The sequence below is a fragment of the Sardina pilchardus genome, chromosome 22 (genome assembly GCF_963854185.1).
Source record: "Sardina pilchardus chromosome 22, fSarPil1.1, whole genome shotgun sequence".
NCBI lineage: Eukaryota > Metazoa > Chordata > Actinopteri > Clupeiformes > Clupeidae > Sardina > Sardina pilchardus.
In genome coordinates, this window is record NC_085015.1 from 22,829,218 (window position 1) to 22,847,738 (window position 18,521).

Genomic DNA, 18,521 nt, shown 5'->3' on the forward strand with positions numbered 1-18,521 from the left:
TGTGCTGAGCGCTCACTGGAAACACACACAAAACGTGACTACGCCTGCTCACGAAGCGTTAACACACGTCGTGCCAGTTAGAGCTGGCCATGAAAGGGTGGATTGAAGATAGCAAACGCCGGATGGTGTTGATGTTAAATAATGCTAAATAATGATTCATGGTGGATTGGCAACACTGTGTGCATTGTGTTCAGCGCAGCAGCGGGCTCTGGCTGGAACAGGTGTGGATCTGATCTGAGGACATGTGCATCACACCAGGGCCAGGGTCAGAACCGTTCTGAAGCTGATCCAGAGTCAGTTGGACAAGCACGCAGACGCCCTTCATTTACAACATCAAAACAGTTGAATCCAATCCTCATCAGAACTTCAAAGAAGACACCTTTTGAGAATGTGTGTGCGTCTATGCTTGCGTGTGCATTCCTATGCGTTTTATCCATGCTCAGCAATATCATCCTCAGCAAAATTATGCGTGTGTGTGTGTGTGTGTGTGTGTGTGTGTGTTGTGTGTGTGTGTGTGTGTGTTTGTGCGCGCCCTCCTCCCATATGTCTGTTTTATCCATGCTCAGCGATATCCTCCCCAGCAAAGTGTGCTAATTTGGGTCAGTGTGGTGAAGTGCCGAGCTCCGCAAAGAGGCGCGTACCACACACATCAGCAGATCCTGGCAGGGAGAGCCCTTTCCCCTCGCTCACCGACACTGGCATGGGGGGCACGGGGGGCAGTGGCCCACCCGTACATGTGCCACTGCTGCTCATGCAAAAAAAAACACCACCAGCGCCGCGCTCCAGAAAAGCGCACACACACTACTCCACAGCAGACGAGCGGTCAGAACATCTGACCGTCTGACCGCTGCAAATGAGGGGAATCTCTCTTTTTTTTCCAAGAAGATGTGAAATAAGCACATAAGCAGCACAATATTTAACACTCAGGGCCAGATCAGATGTACGTAGGTTTGCGACCGTAGTGCTACCGGCGCCATGCCATGGCCAATCCGCAGACGCTGCACGTGGTGACACTTCAGCTAACGTGGTATTTATCAAGCCTTCAGTTTACTGGGTAATCAGCACTTTTCTCCGCCCCCGCAATTTACGAACGTTAACAACTCAACAACATACTCCAGTCTCAAGCGCAGTTGAATGAAGGAACTGATGACAACATTATAAGGAATCAAACATTTAGCGATCATAAAATAATACAATACATGTTGTCAACAAGCAGGAAGATTATGAAGAGCAGTAGCTCTAATCAAACTACTTGTGCACGTAGGCTATGGAAGATTGGTCAAATCTAGCAAGTAGGAAAGTTTAAATGGATGACATGAAAGTGAAAGTAAGACATTGGAAAGGCCCACAAAAGTTAGGGTTGCTTTTGATATAGTACAATGACGCAAACCTGGTGCTCTAGATAGCGATTCTGTTGTCTCTGAAAGTGTCTTTTATTGACGCATTTAACCACAATCCGGATTAACACCTGCTTTTACAAGGCGGAAATATTTCGCCGCAAAATAGATGTGCGCTTTGATGGGCAGTTTTCGCACATACTCCCACTTTCCCCTGACCCTCCTATGAATGCATATGAGAACGAAAAGCGCAATTTGACATTCTCAGCTCTGGCGACAGGCAGTCTGCGATTTTACCTCAGTGCGGTCTGTTTGTACCTCGCTATTCTTTAATGCACACGTTGTGAAACAAATATGCCTGAAGTGGGCGCAAAAGTGTTAGTACATCTGGGCCACAGTATCTATTATTATGTGTTCATTATAGTGAAATCTGGGGATATCCACCTCCTTGTCAATCACAGAACAATTGTCATCAAGTATTTGTAATTGTTCACAAAGTTGTGAGCAATTTAAAATGCAAAATGCAACGTGTTGTTTAAAAATCTGTAAGCATTAAAGTGCCATTATTGCAAAAACCTGGAACCATACTGTAGTTCAGGGAAAAAAATCTCAATTTTGTTTAAATCACAACAATCTTTCAAATTCAGAGCTGCTATAACAAAATATTAAGAGGCTTTAAAATGTCACACAAATGCAGCTGGTTAATGTCTCTAAGGAAACAAATTTTACAAAATGGGGTATTTCTCTTATATTGGACATTTAGATGGAGACTTTAGCACCTAATTCTTCTGACTATAGTGTGAAATCAAAAGAAAAACCAAAACTCCGCTCAAACCTACACCTTCCCCCGTAAAACAAATCCCTTTCAAAAACAAGCAAATGCCAGCTCACACTTGCCAGCCGCCAAACAAGCAGGTGAAAGGTGAAAATGAGAGAGTGTCTTTCCACCTTGACAATTCGGTCCATTTCAATTAAACGGCCAACTTACAAGAATCAGCGAAGACAGGAAGCGCTCAGTCAGAAGGAGAGAGAGAGAGAGAGAGAGAGAGAGAGAGAGAGAGAGAGAGAGAGCGGAGGGGGGTGCGGGGGCAGGGCTGGTGGGCTAGCGTGCGGTGTGTGAGGTGAACAACAGAGCCAGGGGCTACACAGTGGAAACTAGTCGTAGTAGTAGTAATAGCAGAAGCTTCCCTATGTGTGTGTGTGTGTGTGTGTGTGTATGTGTGTGTGTGTGTGTGTGTGTGTGTGTGTTGTGTTGTGTTGCGTGTCAGTGGGTGTTCTTACTACCTCGGTGTAAACTGTGCGTGTGGGCTGTGTTGCCAAGTGGCGTACAGCAGACCAGCGTCTCAGCAGCGGGGAGAGAGGTGAGAGTGGGGCCCGCACTCCAGCCGGGGGTTGAGGTTAGAGCTTTGGTTAGGGAGGGAGGGAGGGAGGGAGGGAGCGCAGGGCAGACCCCTGCCTGCTCCACTAGGCCCACACTGCCCCCTACTGGTTATATCTGCAGAAACACACACGTTCTCATGCACAATGCACTCAGGGCCAGATGTACTAACGTTTTTAACGTTAACGGTATTAGTGCTGTCTTAGTACATCTGGCCCTCAATGTCTTGCTCTCTTCTACAAATACCAACACACACACACTCACACATACAAAACACATACACACACACACATGTACACACATACACAGACATGTGTATAGGCACATAGATACATACGGTACACACAAACACATACACTCTCTCTTCTACAAATACCAACACACATACACACACACACCAACACACATGTGTATAGGCACATACATGCACACAAACACACATTCTCTCTCTTTCTCTTTCACTCTCTCTCAAACACATCTGCATGTACACAGTCACAAAGTTCATGGCAAAACTCTGGTCTTTTTAACTGTGAAATTCTCACTACTGTTTTCTCCTGTAGGGGAAGGAACGAGACCATGTACATTCATTGTAGAAAATGGAAGCGAAAATGGCGATTTCTTCGGATGACGGCATCTGGTTAGAAAAAAAAGTACTTTCAGTGCTTTCGCAACAGGTGCAGCAGGCATTTGAAACACAGAGATGTGACCATGAAGACATCAACAAGCCCATAGCCACAACCACACACCCACCCACACACACTCCAGATTACGACAAACGTTTACAAATTCATCAGACCTACTTTCCTATGCAAATTCACCCCAAAAACATCAACTCTGCAACAAATTCTTGAGATAAAAATCACTTGACAAAAACAATCGAAGGGTCAAAGGGTCATTTAATTTATTTCATAGATAAATATGATCAACACATTTAGCTTGGCTGGAAAGCACCTGTTGCTTTTAATAGTGCTATACAAATAAAGTTAATTTGACTTTAACCTGCCTCTGCTGGCCACTCAGTAAAGGTCATAATTCTGCACTCGTCCTATGTGCTACACATCCGATTATTAATGTTTCTGGAGTACTTCTCAGTCAACTGATGGTCTGGGGCATTCTGTCTAGTCACATCTGAATTATTAGAGAGCAATGTCTGACACGCCTCATTGGTCACGGCCCTGTATGACTGTGGCTTTCCCCAAACCAAGAGTCTGCCACCAACGATGAGATCACCTGGTGTCGAGATATTTCATCCCAACATGAGCTGTGGCATTAGGCATCATGACATAACGCCGATCCAGACCAGTTCTCTCTCTCTCTCTCTCTCGCTCTCTCTCTCTCTCTGAATGGGGAGCCAGTCCTAAGGGTTTTATCCCCCCCCCCCCCCCCCCCCCCATGGAATTTGCAGAAGTCTTTTTATTGGCCTATGGTGGCATGAAGTTCAAAACTCGTTGATTGTTGCCTAGAGCAGTTAACTGAGGAGCCCCATCCTACTTTCACGTTCATCCAGCTCTACAAGCCAAATCCATCCCACTGTCGACTGTGCAACCTTTTCGTCCCACAGCAAAACCAACGCCGAATTCCTCGAATTGACAGCTTCACTCCCAAAACTCAAAAAGCAGCTGAAGATGCAGCTCGTCCACAACCTCTTGCATCTCTGAATGACAAACAACTCAAGCTCTTAGTCCTATGAAACGGAAAAGATTTTCCCCCTTCATCTCACGTTGCTTTTAATGCTTTCTCTTTCATTTAGCAATTGCATTTTACCTCATGTGTGAATTCCTTTGAATGGAAGCATCCGCCTCTCTAAATGTGACTATAAACATGAATTTCAATTCAGCAGCAGTGGTGTGGTTTATGTCATGTGAATGGGATATGCTACCCAAGACACCTCATCGGTCACTGTAAGGATCCAACATCTAGGGCCCTAATTTAAACGCTGGGCAACGTACTGAGAGTCAGTGAGTAAAGTGTAACATGTATGAGCTATCTAGAGTCTAGAGAGAGTGATGTGCTGTCATGTGAGCTGATCCACCAACGTTTGTGCTTAGGATTTAACTATTACATTTTATATTTATTTATATTTTTATATGTTTTTATATTGTATTACATTTTGATTTTGTACAGTTTTCTAATTAGCTTTCGTTAGAATTTAGACCTTCGAAGTGTGCCCTGCCTTTCAATCAGGATCCCTACTATCTAACATTCATAAACCCAATGGCGAGACTTACTGTTCGTCCCCGACCTTCTTGATCCACTCGACGTCACACTGGGCACAGGTGGAGCTCATGTCCTGTACGGGGCAGAGGACAGACACACGCTCACACACTGATGCCACCACACACAGCAGTTGGGTTGTGCGGTGGAAACAATCAGAACAATACAGAACACACTGCACAGTATGCTTACATTACATGGGGTATATACTGTACTGTGGCCTACAGTACGTGGGATGGCTAAAGTGATGTGCATTTTGTGTGTGTATGTGTGTGTGAGAGAGAGATAGAGTGTGTGTGTGAGGGAGAAATATATATACAGTATATATACAGTATACACAGTATAATATACAGTATGTATGCATTATGTGAACAGTGTATACTGTATATGCATTATTATGTTTCTGTGTTACTGTTACACTATGATATACATTTGCATGACTGCTTTGGCAACATGGATCTTGTTTATCATGCCAATAAAGCATTTTTGAATTTGAATTTGAATATATATACATTATATATATATATATATATATATAGAGAGAGAGAGAGAGAGAGAGAGAGAGAGAGAGAGAGAGAGAGAGAGAGAGAGGGAGAGAGAGTACACTTGTTCATGGATATGTGTTTGAGCGTGTACAAGGTTGTGAATCCTAAATGATTAGTAGCGTGATTGCGCCCCTGACTCTGATTAGCGTGTTGACGTGCGCTAGCAACAGACACGTGCGCACCCGTGAGTATCAGGCACAGCACGGGAGAGTGTGACCTGATTCTGGGATTAATCTGCAGCTGTGCCAGCACCTCTGTGTCTGTGCGTCTGTGTGGGAGCATATGATATACGGGTGCGTGCCTGCGTGTGTGTGTGTGTGTGTGTGTGTGCGTGTGTAGTTTTTAAATGAGTTAATAATGATCAGCTTTTATCAGTTTTACCAATGATGTGCCCTCATGATAAGCTTTTACATGCACAGAACATATGCACTCGCTTCATAGGCATGCTTAAATAATTAATGATTCATTCGCTACAGTATCTCTCTGCATACTGCTTAGGGACCGTGAATGCTAATTCACCTCCTCTCGTTCCTCACAATATAGAAATAACAGTGCACATGATTCATCTGCCTTCATTTAGTTATTTAAACCATTAAACTAAACATTCTGTATATTTAAATGTAAACATCAACTGTGCTGGCTGGACTGCACTGCAGTGGGGCTAGGGAGGATGAAGTATCAATACATCACGATGTACGCAACCAGCTCCCCCAGAACACATTCATTCCACCCAGCGTAATTGTATAGTGACACTCTGCCTTCAAACATTTTCCTACTTGACAAATGTGATGCAGACTGTGATATGCTCGTGTAAGTTTGTATGAATGCAGAAGTATTTCAATGTAACTCTTTCAGTCTGTGTATGTGCACAAGAGTAGGTGTGTCTCATTTATATGTCTGTACAGTAGGGCTCCTGCATGGGTGTGTGTGTGAACATACAGTAGATCTGTGTGTACGTGTGTGCGTGTGTGTGCGTGTGTGTGTGTGTGTGTATGTCTCTCTATTCAATCTATTCCTTCATCAGTACACTGACTCTGTTGATGAAGTGGACGGTGTTTGAGAGCAACAGCTTTTCTCTGCCTACGAGGCATGCCATAACCTGCAAACAGTCAACCGATCGACTATGCTGACCAGTACTGTATGTTACAACTCATAGCCTACTGTAAATACCGGAGATGCAAATGACTCAAAAAGTCACAACTGTACTTGTCAAGCAGTACAAAGTCTCTGGCATTGTCAGCTGGCAACGTTACAAGGCAACCATATCTGACTGGATGATGGAAGTTCACAAGAAACGGATCATTCAAGTTCCAAAGAAATTTGAGGTTGGTGTGAGGGGGAGTGTGTTGTATGTGTGAGCAAGTTAGTCATCTTTCATCATATCACCAAAAATAGGCTTTTGGTTTTTACCAAAAATATTGGTCTCTATTTTTAAACTACAAAAATACACACCTATGAAATATTTTTTAATTGAAAGCCATTTCCTTCTAGCCTTGAAATCTAGACGCCCCTACCTACCGACCAGAAGTTACGACCGTTAAGCATCCTGCTACTTGATTCGTTAAGCGCTATCCTATTGCGTGGAGAGGGAATTTGAAAGACAACTGTTTTTCCCACCTCTCCAATTGAGCCCTGCTATGGTGAGTTCCCAGACCCTACATCTTGATGTGGGTCTAGTTCGTCAAGCTAATTTTCTTCAACAGAATAAAATACAAATGATAAAATACGATTTCGAAAACATGTATTATAAATATTGCTCATCTCTGGCTGGAGACTAGTACCGGCCCTGGTGAATGTGTGTGTACTGTGTATATGTGTACTGTGTGCATGTGCACTGTGTGTGTATGTGTACTGTGTGTGTACTGTGTGTGTGTGTGTGTGTGTGTGTGTGTGTGTGTGTACTGTGTGTGTGTGTGTGTGTGTGTGTGTGCGCGTGCGCGCGCGAGTGTGTGTGTGGGTGCGTGCGTGTGTGTGTGTGTGTGTGTGTTGTCTCACGCGTTCTCTCTGGTTGTCCTGCAGCTCGCGCAGCTCGTCCTGCATGCGCTCACACTGGGCCTTGAGCTCCTTCTCCCGCTGACACGCCCCCTCGGCCTCGTGCCGCGCCCCCTCCAGCTCCGCCTCCAGCTGCTGCAGCTTCAGGTCGGACAGCGCGTCCAGACTACGGGAGCTCTGCAGGGTCAGCGCCGGACAGTCCAGCACTGGGGAGAGAGAGAGAGAGAGAGAGAGAGAGAGAGAGGGAGAGAGAGAGGGAGAGAGGGAGAGAGAGAGAGAGGTCAAATCACACTGGTACAGTACATATGATTGAGAAATACACATTCATACAAAATAATGCATACATGCTCAAACACACACACACACACACACACACATACACGCGCACAAACACACACACACACACACACGCACGTGTTTGTTTGTATATACAGACACAGTCATGCTGTAAACCCATCTAAACACACACACACACGCACCAACACACACACACACACACACACGCACACAGACACACACACACACACAGTCCCCATGCACAGCTATTCCACCGAAGCCTTTCGCCACAGGGAGGCAGTTTTAAGGGTATGGGCAGCAGGATCATTAGGTTACAAACTGACACTCAGTCAGGAGATCACTCTCGGCCGTGCTGGAGCACTGACCACTCCGACGAGCCGCTCCTCATTAGAGCTGCTGTCTGCCCCGCGCTGACGGACAGCCCATGGCTGCAGGCGCCAAGGACGGCAACAAGAGATGCAGCGTAGAGTGTGTGAAGGGTGCTGACCAGCCCGGCACTGAGAGGACTGGACACACCTTTCATGCTGAATGCACTTGGAAAGGCACACATTTGGATGTAATGCATCTGTGTTTGGATATATGCATCTGTACTTTAGAGAGAACATCCTGCACACTGTCCATTATGCATGCATGCCAAACATTTACTCACAACGTTGAATAAATGTTTGACATGCGTAATGGACAGTGTGCAGGATTTTCTCTATAAAGTATAACTGGTTGCCCTTACCTGATCCAACGCACCTGTCCCCACTAAAGAGGTGTGCTAAAGCGCTTTTCAACGAATGCATCTGTGTATGAAACACTTAATTACTATGAAATATAAATAATTGATTCAAAGGGTAAGGGTGAATAATTCATAAAGTCCATGACATGTTTTTTTTTAATGAAGGTTACAAAAAGTCAGAAATGTCAATCTTTTTTTCCAGCTTCACCTCAGCAATGCTTACTGTCCTTTGCGTGACTTTCCACTGTGGTCTGCTTATCAGAATTCTCCTGAATTTCTTTAGAAAAAAAGACGTTTTTGTCAGACGTTGGTAGCAGGAAGCTGCACCCACAGATCACCTCGTGTGAGACTGCAAATTGGGTGCCGTTAATAGAAGGGGAAAACCAGTCATGAATGTATTATATAGAAGTCTGAAGAAGAGCCATGCGGCTCGAAACGTAACTTGAACTCTACTTAATAAACCAAACCAAGTGAGAGCTAGTGTGCGGACCTTTTACTAATTTTTGGATCTTAACTTTTTTGGCTTCTGCACTTTTGTTTAGATGTGCGCACTTTTTTCAACTGTATTAAATAAGAAACCATAGATCAGAATCATCTTTCCTATCGAAACTGTACAAATATACACAAGAATACCCAATACAGGATATGACCCTACAAGCATATACTGTTGGTATTTACTGTTAACATTATGATTCTCGGATCATTTCAGAGATGTAAAGTAATTACGGAGTCTCGGAGCGTATTTGCAATCCAAATGATTGCTTTCATAGTGAAATGATCACAGCATGCTTATCATCACCATTAACGGTAATATGAACATGCAGTACAGTAATAACACTGATATCTTTGTTTGTCTGATCAAATCAATTACAATAAGACACAATAAGATCTTCCTAACAGCTAGGAGCATGGACTCCTGTAAGTACACACACTCTAGCACTAATCAGTTGTGAAACAGCTCACGGATCACAGGACTCATCTGGACTCATCACACACACTCTCACTGGACTCTCCCCTCCGAGGACCAGGCTTAATCACTAGCCACTAGCTACTACTTCTACTAATGATAATAGTAATAATAATTATGAATACTAATATAATAGACTGAATTACAGAATTACAGAAAAATAACAAAACCATACATATATGCAAACCACAACTCTGTAAGAAGTTACAGTAGATATAATTAGTTAGATATAAGGTAAACAAAGGAGTCTTTAGACGCTTGTTGAAGACCTCAAAGCTATCGCTAGAATGAAGACCAATAGGTAAATGACTCCACCAATGAGGGATCACAGTTAAAAACCCTCTCAGTGATGAAAAGTGGCCATATTAGCATGTTTATCTGCCTCTGAGCAGCGGCTCCCTCTCTGCTGCCACTCTGTGTGTCTGACAGGCTGAGCCCAGTGAGACGTCGTCCCGCACTCCCTCTCTCCTTCTCTCTCTCCCTCACTCCCTCCCTGGCATGTACTGTAGTTGCTGTGCCCCTGTGCGGCCACCGCCAAAACACCAATTATCAAACACACACGGCTCTTTGAGCAGCTCCAAGTTGAGCAGTATAACAATGGTCTTCAAAGGAGGGGTGGAAGGGAAAGGGGGGGGAGGGGGGGGGGGGTTGATGGCTGACAGGCAGACAGCATCTGGAGAACAACACACACACACACACACACACACACATGCACATACACACAAACACACAAATACACACACAGACACACACACATGCACACACACATGCACACAGTCACACACACACAAATAAATGCACACACACACACACACACACACACACACACACACACACACACAAACACACACACACACACACACACACACGGTGCACAGGTGGTCTACACAGAAGGGCCCGTGGCGTCCAACTAAAAATACCCCCCGTGTGATGTGCGTCAGGCTGCACACTGCCTCTGAGCCGCCGCCCTTTGATCTCCCCTCTCCACGCGGCTGCCACTCAAACGCACCAAATAAAGCTGAGAACACACAGCGCGCCGGCCGGGGCCACCTGACTTCCTGCCGCCGCTCCGGCTCGAGTGCCCTTCACTAACGCGCTCTCACGGGTGCGCGGTGCGCACGGCCGAACGTCTCGTCTGCCACACACACAAGGGCCACTTCTGTCACCAGAGGAAAGGAGGGATGCTTTCCCTCTTTCCGATGAGAAAAATAAACCAATCTGATGGAGTGATGGAACAACAGTGGTGATTTTTTTTTTTTTTTACTCCTACTGAGTGTGTTATGCATAGCGATTACGCCGAGTCCTTTAATAACAGCACTTGAGACCAGGCTGAAAACTGTTTAGCTATATCTGTCCCTCACTGCTACTGGTGACTTTCAGTCATTTCAGCTGACTTCTCCTGTGGTTAGCCCTGGGCAGAGACTCATTTCCTGCAATAACAGCATGTTCAATTCCCCCGACCGGTGTGTGGGCGCGCACACACACACACACGCACGCACACACATACACACACACACACACACACACACTGACTTCTCTCGAACTCGAAAAGATTGCAGTCCTTGAGCCAGTGGCTATTGTGAGGGGTTCGGCCGAGCCACGTGCACGTGGGAGCGTGCACGTGCGGACAGAGACGCAGGTACGAGTGTGTGGGCATCACACGGGCCGTGCACACGCCTACACACACATCTGCGTCCAGCACGGCACAGCTCGTTAATGCACACTCAGATGAGCACACGCATACATACGGACGCACATGGATGGATGGTCTGTGCACACACAAACACACACAGAAACACACACATATACAGTACAGTACATGCAAACATGTACCGTATATGCACACATGGATGGTTTGTGCACACAGGCACACACACACACACATACGCACACTTGGATGGTTGTGCACAAAATAACACACATTTCTGTTCACCGACACCATATACATAAATGAAACTTGCTCACATGCACACAGACACACACACACACACACACAAACAAACTATCTATTATTTCTACAGAAACAAAAGGGCACCTCTGCATGAGCACATCCTCCTCCCCACCACCACACACACACACACACACACACACACACACACACACACACACAGGCCCACAAACACACTCCTTGATAGCATTTACTGTAAGATAACATTGTGCCAGAGAGTTTGCTGCAAACATCCATCAAGTCACTCTAGGTAGCGGAAGGCAGTGGCGATTCTAGAGTCTGTGGGGGCCCTAAGCAAAAAACCCTAGGGGGCCCCACTTACACAACCCCCCCCCCCCCCCCAACAAAAAAAACTTGTTTTTAACATGTTGCTAGCCCTATGCCAAGCATTTATCATTCGTTGCAAGTGCCATTCACACATGCTAGACTTATTCTATTCTATTCTACATACTGGGGTTTTTTTTCAGCACAGTGTAGGCTACCCAGATCTGCCACAATATCATGCATAAATACTTGCATTGATTTATTTTAGATTTTTAAATAATACAAATTCAAAAAGCAGGCTACTATACAAATTCTTACATTTTGACGTGTATCTCACCACAGCAAGCAGCTCGACATGACTTGGTTGTATAGGCCTGACTGCTCTGTAAATGGCAAGAACCATGATGGAGGGATACTTTGGGTCTGAGCAATTTACAGAAATATGTGGTGTGTAGGCCTACCTTCCAGAAATAAGCTGATCTGACCTGACTTGTTTGCGTTGTAGCACACATGACGTGCACACATGATGATTCTCTATAATATTTATTTTACTGCATTGCAATGAACAAAGTAAAGGCAAAAAAAGTGTTTATTTGTCAAACAAATTTGGATGCAATATGAGTCTTGAATTGGATACCATACAGGAGTTTGCTATAGCCTTTAGGATCTCAAAACCGTATGCTATTATGAACGTGCCTTGCCATAGAGAAACACATGATAACGTTGGATTATGAACAGCTATTATCGCACACAAAAACATAGGGTAAGTGGAGCTAAATGAAGTTATTATTTTGCTGTCACTTGGTCTGTTTTATAACTTAAAAGGTTGTATTTGGTATCTGTGTGGATAGCTCTAGCTCTCCTCTTTCATCTGACATGCGTGTCATCTTTATGATCGCGATTTCACGAGTAAATCAAACGAGAGCTAGTATATGACATTATTATTTGTTTGTCACTTCGTCTGTTTTTATAACACAAAAGGATCGATGTATTTGGTATCAATGGAAAGCTCTGTTTCCCCTCTTTCATCTGATATGCGTAGCATCTCTGTGCGATGCCGGGTTTGCCAGTAATTCAAGCGAGACTGGATGTGCGGGTGTATGCAGAGCAATATAGACTGTAAATATGATATACTTTGATTTAACTTCATGACTTTCATACTTGATCGTACAGACAAGTGCCTAGTCTCGTTGGAAAGCCCCGCTTCTGCTCTTTCGTGCAATACAGGTCTCATCTCGCTGCGACTAATAATTGCGGAGCAATGTAACAGTGAAGAATGGGTGTGTTTTTTTGATGCACTTTGCGCTAGTCGGGCTCAATATGTGTGGATTGTTTGCACTCTTTTGGACACAGATCCACTGTTTATAAGCCGATAGCATACATGTAGGCTACTATGTGTAAGACAGGACAGGACAGGAGCACACAAAATCACGTAACCCACCATTCAATCTCTATTGACGAAATTCTCGCTTGTCGCACCAGTAAACGCTCTGAGGTCTCGGGGCCCCCTAACGGCTCGGGGCTCCAAGCAGTTGCTTGCCATGCCTGTCGGCAAGGTGCGCCCCTGGCGGAAGGGCACTTACATTAGCGGCCAAGCCTACAGCTGGCCCTCTCTTCCTCTCTGATTCTCTCTTTCACACACACACACACACAACGCACACACATGCACACACACACACACACTCTCACGTACACACATGCACACACACACACACACACACTCACATATACACATGCACACACACTCACACACACAAAACACACACATGCACACACATACACAACACACACCCACTCGCTTACTCTTTCTCTCTTTCTCTCACTCACTCACTCTCCTCTGCCTCTCTCTCTTTCTCTCTCTCACACACACAAACACACATAAACTCCCCCTCTCTCTCTCTCTCCCTTGGAGGTCAGTCTGGATAACTGCTCTCTCTCACAGCATTTCTCTGGCCGATGACTCAGCTTCGGCTGGCCAGTGACAACACGAAAACCACACACTTTGGCTCTTTAAAAAGAGTTCCAGAATTGCAGGCGCACCAAGGACCGAATAGGTCTTGACCCTGAGTGTAGATGGTCTTAGGCAGGACTAGCAGCGGTGATGCACCAAGTACATGGGCGTACGAGAGAGAGAGAGAGAGAGATAGAGAGGAAGAGAGAAAGGAAGAGAGAAAGAGAGAGAGAGAGAGAGAGAGAGAGAGAGAAAGGAAGAGAGAAAAAGAGAGAGAGAGAAAGGAGAAAGAGAGTGGGTGGCATAGACTGAGCCTGGTGGTGAGAGCGTGATGGAGAGATCCAGGGAGGAGGAGAGGAGGAGGAAAGAGGAGGAGAGAAGAGGAGAGATACAGCAAGGCATTCTGGAGGGGGAAAAAAGAGGCAAACGAGACAGATAGTGGATATTCAGCTAGCTGGGATGGGAGTCTTAAAGCAACAGAGAACGAGGGCGAAGTAGTGAGAAACAGAGGCTTGAGAAGGAGGGATAGAGAAGGAAAAGAGACGAAGAGAAAGAAGTTAGACATGAGAGGTACAACACGAGGGACCCAGGGAGACAGAGGGAACCAGAGGACACAACAGAGACGGGAGACAGCGGAGAACATTTCAACATGCCCTGGGACCTGTGCTGCACTGTCGGTGCCGTATTTAGGAGCTTATTCACAACTTGTGCAATATCTCCTCGACTGTGTGTCATTTGGCTTGGGACTTGTTTAATATACAGTATCATACCTTAGGGTCTGTGCAATATCTATCTCAGACTGTGGGTTGTAGTTCTGTGGGATTTTCATAGGTTTGCCGTTTCTCTGGGCCGGCTGGTGAACTGAGATTGTGATTGAAACACAGAGGACCACACGCCTGAAACTCAACTCCAACCCACAGAATTGCTCGCTCTGCCTTTTGTGCAATGTGTTCTGTGATTCTGTAGCTTCGTGTGACCTCTATTTTACAGCCACCAGAGATAATAGCTATTCTGTCTCATATGGTCAAGTCAATAATGACAACGCTATTCCATGATAATACACGAAACGCTGCGTTTATAAAAGACTCAAAAGGTTTTCCAGCACTATGGGCGCAGATATTACTGTTCATGGTTGAAGAAAAGAGAAATTTGACTGAATAGTGAGTAGGAATGTGGTTTCATTTAGATGTTTTGTTTTGAAACACTAACAGAGATGCGTGTGTGTCAGTACCAATCAGAGCAACACAGTTTTGGAGGATCCTTACAGCTGTGGGAGTGAGAGCCTGCCATTCTGTACAGGTCCTGAATCAGCGCAAGACCACCGTGGTAATGTGACCACGGCATCTGCAGTCTGGTACACACTTCTGTTCTGTTGTTCAGCGTATCCGCTGTTGTGTGAAGTGCCTTGTTGTTATATTGTCTCTGTCAAATGCAATTTGCTGTGGAGCAATTTGGCCCCACAGGGACTATAAACTTGGCTTGAGATGGAGAGAGGAGAGCGAGAGAACAGAACCTTAATGCAAACGAAGAGAGGAAAAAAGAGAGAAGGGGAAGGGAATGAGACAGGAGGATAAAATAAGGCAGCGCGCTCGCACACACACACACACACACACACACACACACACACACACACACACCTACACACACACGGTGACAGGACAGGATTTGTGGATCTCTAGGATCATGGGGACAGAGGGAGCGGCGTCCACTCTCGTTCTCTTACACCTCTCTCACGCCATCCTACACTCTTTTCAGTGTATGATACCGTATCCCTCTCTCTTCCTCTTCCCCTGGTGACTGGGTGGGGTGGGGGTGGAGTACGACTGGATTACCCACAGATCGACGGCCGATGGTGTTCAGACAGTAGTTGTGGAGGAGGAAGAGGTCAACAACGGTGAAGTGGGGTGGGGTGGGGTGGGGTCGGGTGCGAGGGTAGGACGCAGTGCAGTGGCAGTTGTGAGTGGGCATGGTACAGTAGTGAATGTGGTGGTGGTGGTGGGGGGGGAGGGGGGTGCAGATACGACTGGATTACCCACAGATCAGCACCCGATGGGGTTTAAGACAGTGGTTGTGGAGGAGGAACAAGGGTGAAGTGTGGTGGGGTGGGGTGGGGTGGGGTGGGGTGGGGACGCTGGCAGGACACTGGAGGACGCTGGGGTGGAGAGGGGCAGGGCGGGGCGGAGCGGCTGGACTCACTGTGTGTGTCGGGGCTGGCGTGCAGCTGCAGGTACTGCATGTCCTTACTGTGCAGCTGGGAGTTGAGCTTGTGCAGGGAGTTCTCACGCTGACGCAGGGCCACCTCCAGACTGTGGATCCGCTCAACATGCTTCTCCACCAGAGACGTCTGAGAGAGAGAGAGAGAGAGAGAGAGAGAGAGAGGGAGAGGGAGAGGGAGAGGGAGAGAGAGAGGAAGAGAGAGACACAGAGAGAGAATTTTACAACCATCTTTATTTAACAAAAGCATATATCATGCTACATCTTTAAAATCACAACCAATCTAGGATGAATAAATAAAGAATAAAATAAAAATGAAAATAAATCATAACAGACATTGTGCAAGTACTAGTAGTAGAGAGGAAGAGAGACAGCGAGAGAGAGGAAGAGAGTCAGAGAGAGAGATAGAGAGAGAGAGAGAGAGAGGAAGGAAGGACAGAGACAAAGCGAGAATAGGAAATAGAGAGAGAGATAGTGAGGCCGATAGAGACGGGGTGGGGGAGAGAGGGCAGAGGAACCAAAAGAGAGAAAGGAAGAAAGATAGACAGATAGACAGAGGCAGATAAAGAGAAAGAGAGAGGGAGATAAAGAGAAAGAGAGAGGGAGATAAAAAGGTTCATTTCAGGTCTATTATCTCTGCACCCTGGCTGAAATATTTCATCATGTTTATCAGTATATCCAAACTCCAGACGGGCTTTTAATTTCAAATGTGCATTATCTCACTCCCAGAAAGGAAGATACCACATGTTGCATCATCATGCTTATTACCCAGCCCAACCTGACATACCAGAGGAGAGAGAGACAGAGAGAATCAGAGATAGAGTGAGAGAAAGAGAGAGAGAGGCTGACAAAGAATGTGTTGGTATTACTGTGGTGGGTACACAATACAGAATACTTTTCTAAATAATAAATGTTATCAAGAAAAATCAAGAAAACACCAGACAGATGAGTCACTGTGTTTGTGCCTGACAGCTGTGGTGGGTCATTGCAGTGAACCCTTTTCCCTTCCACACACTGTTCTAAAGCCTCTCTAAATCTTTCTCTTTCCCGCCGTCTTGTTGTCGCACATTTACTTAACCTCCACGACCCCTGTCCTGAGTTTTTCGCATCCTAATGTGGAGATGCGCATATTTTGAGGAGTCTTTTACCGCAGCACATTTCAAGCTGATAGAAATAACCTTTCAAAACACAGCATTAACATAATGTTTGATAACAGCACTTAACAGCAGGCCAGTCCTCTCACGCATCACGTCTCTAAACACCTCTCCCGTGGTTGCGCTGAGATAACAGAAGGTGATGTGTGGATGAGGGGAAGCTCTGGTTTCTCACCATCTTGTCCAGGTCTCTCTGGAGGTTGGTCTTCTCCATGTGGATCTTCTCGTAGGCCTGGATGACATCCTCCAGCTGCTCCTCCCGCTCCTTACTCTTCTGGAGCTACAACAAGGAGAGGGAAACAAAGTGCTTCTCAATAGACGCCCACTTCACAGCTCTTTAAAGGTACAGTACAGTATATATGACCAAGAGTGGACCTTAACGTAGTCATTAGAAACTACATATCATTAGTGGGAAACGGAGTTTACAGAATTTGGAACAATTAACACAAGTGGCTTTTTTTCGACACCCCTTCACATTAGTTTTCCATAGAATGTATTTTCTGCAACTACAGTACTCGTAACAACTTCCCACCAAAGATTTTCACAAGACCACCATGCGAAAATAACACTTAATGCAACACTTCTGCAGACAGGGGCAATTAAAAGACAACATATAAAAAGTGTGTGGCGCTTAAGGCCCCTGAAAGAGTTTTTTCCCCCTTAAAATAACGTTTCCAAAATCATTCCAATGGTACATAAACTTTTAATAGGCCGAACGGCACTTCTGCCACACTCCAAGAAGGTCTTATCGCTTGTAAAACAGTGATTTTTATACCGCCCCCGAAATCGGAATGGGAAAGAGTTGCTATGCTATAGGAATTTGGAGATGACTTTCTACAGACCGCTGTCGGTGCATTTCCTCTACAGTATATTGTATCAGAGTTATGCTCATACTTTGCTGCAAAATACGCATATTTAGTTGGTTTATTATTGCACTTCTCGACTGTAGGGGGAACCGGAGAGCAAATCTTCTTTAGTGCTGCTTTAAATACACACAGAGAAAAGCAAAGAAAGACTTTTATGGAAGCATATTTGTGGCTTCATAATCCATACAGCCAGAGTGTAAAACAACCCCCCAGTCTGTCCCCATCACCTAACCCAACCCTCAAGTCATGGTGCCTTGCACGATCTGCAGACTCCAGACTGATCAAGAGTTGAGCTTTCTTCCCCCGGTCTCTTGTTCTCAGGTGGGAGTTAAATCACAGCGGAGCTGCCTCTCCCCTGGTTGTTCACTCCATCTGTAGTTCTCACTCGGCTGTTTGCTCTCCCCCTTCCTGTGTCATCACGCAAAAGTAGAGGAACACGGCGCTTGTGCCATTTTTAGAACATGCCGGAGAAAAAAAAAAAAAAAAAGGAAGCACCGCCGACTCGTTCAGGTCTTTCCACCTCAGCCGCCGATGGAAGGTTTAATCAAACGTTTCATGAATGTTTCAAGCCCGAGACCAAAGTATTAATGCATCGCCCCCCCTTCCTCCCCCCACCCAATCCACCTCCTCAACGCACACTTCAATGCGTTTTAATTCAGACACATCCGCC

At 45.6% G+C, this 18,521-nt stretch overlaps 1 protein-coding gene across 1 annotated transcript in view; it reads right to left on the reverse strand.

Moving 5' to 3' along the window:
• tbkbp1 (TBK1 binding protein 1) overlaps positions 1-18,521 on the reverse strand; it is a 61,065-nt gene that overhangs the window by 9,850 nt on the left and 32,694 nt on the right. Inside the window, exons 4-7 of the mRNA XM_062527054.1 lie at positions 17,161-17,265; positions 15,862-15,961; positions 7,470-7,672; positions 4,944-5,005 (exon numbers count right to left, since the gene is read on the reverse strand). Coding sequence (XP_062383038.1) covers positions 4,944-5,005; positions 7,470-7,672; positions 15,862-15,961; positions 17,161-17,265 — 470 coding nt within the window. The remainder of the gene's footprint in view (positions 1-4,943; positions 5,006-7,469; positions 7,673-15,861; positions 15,962-17,160; positions 17,266-18,521) is intronic.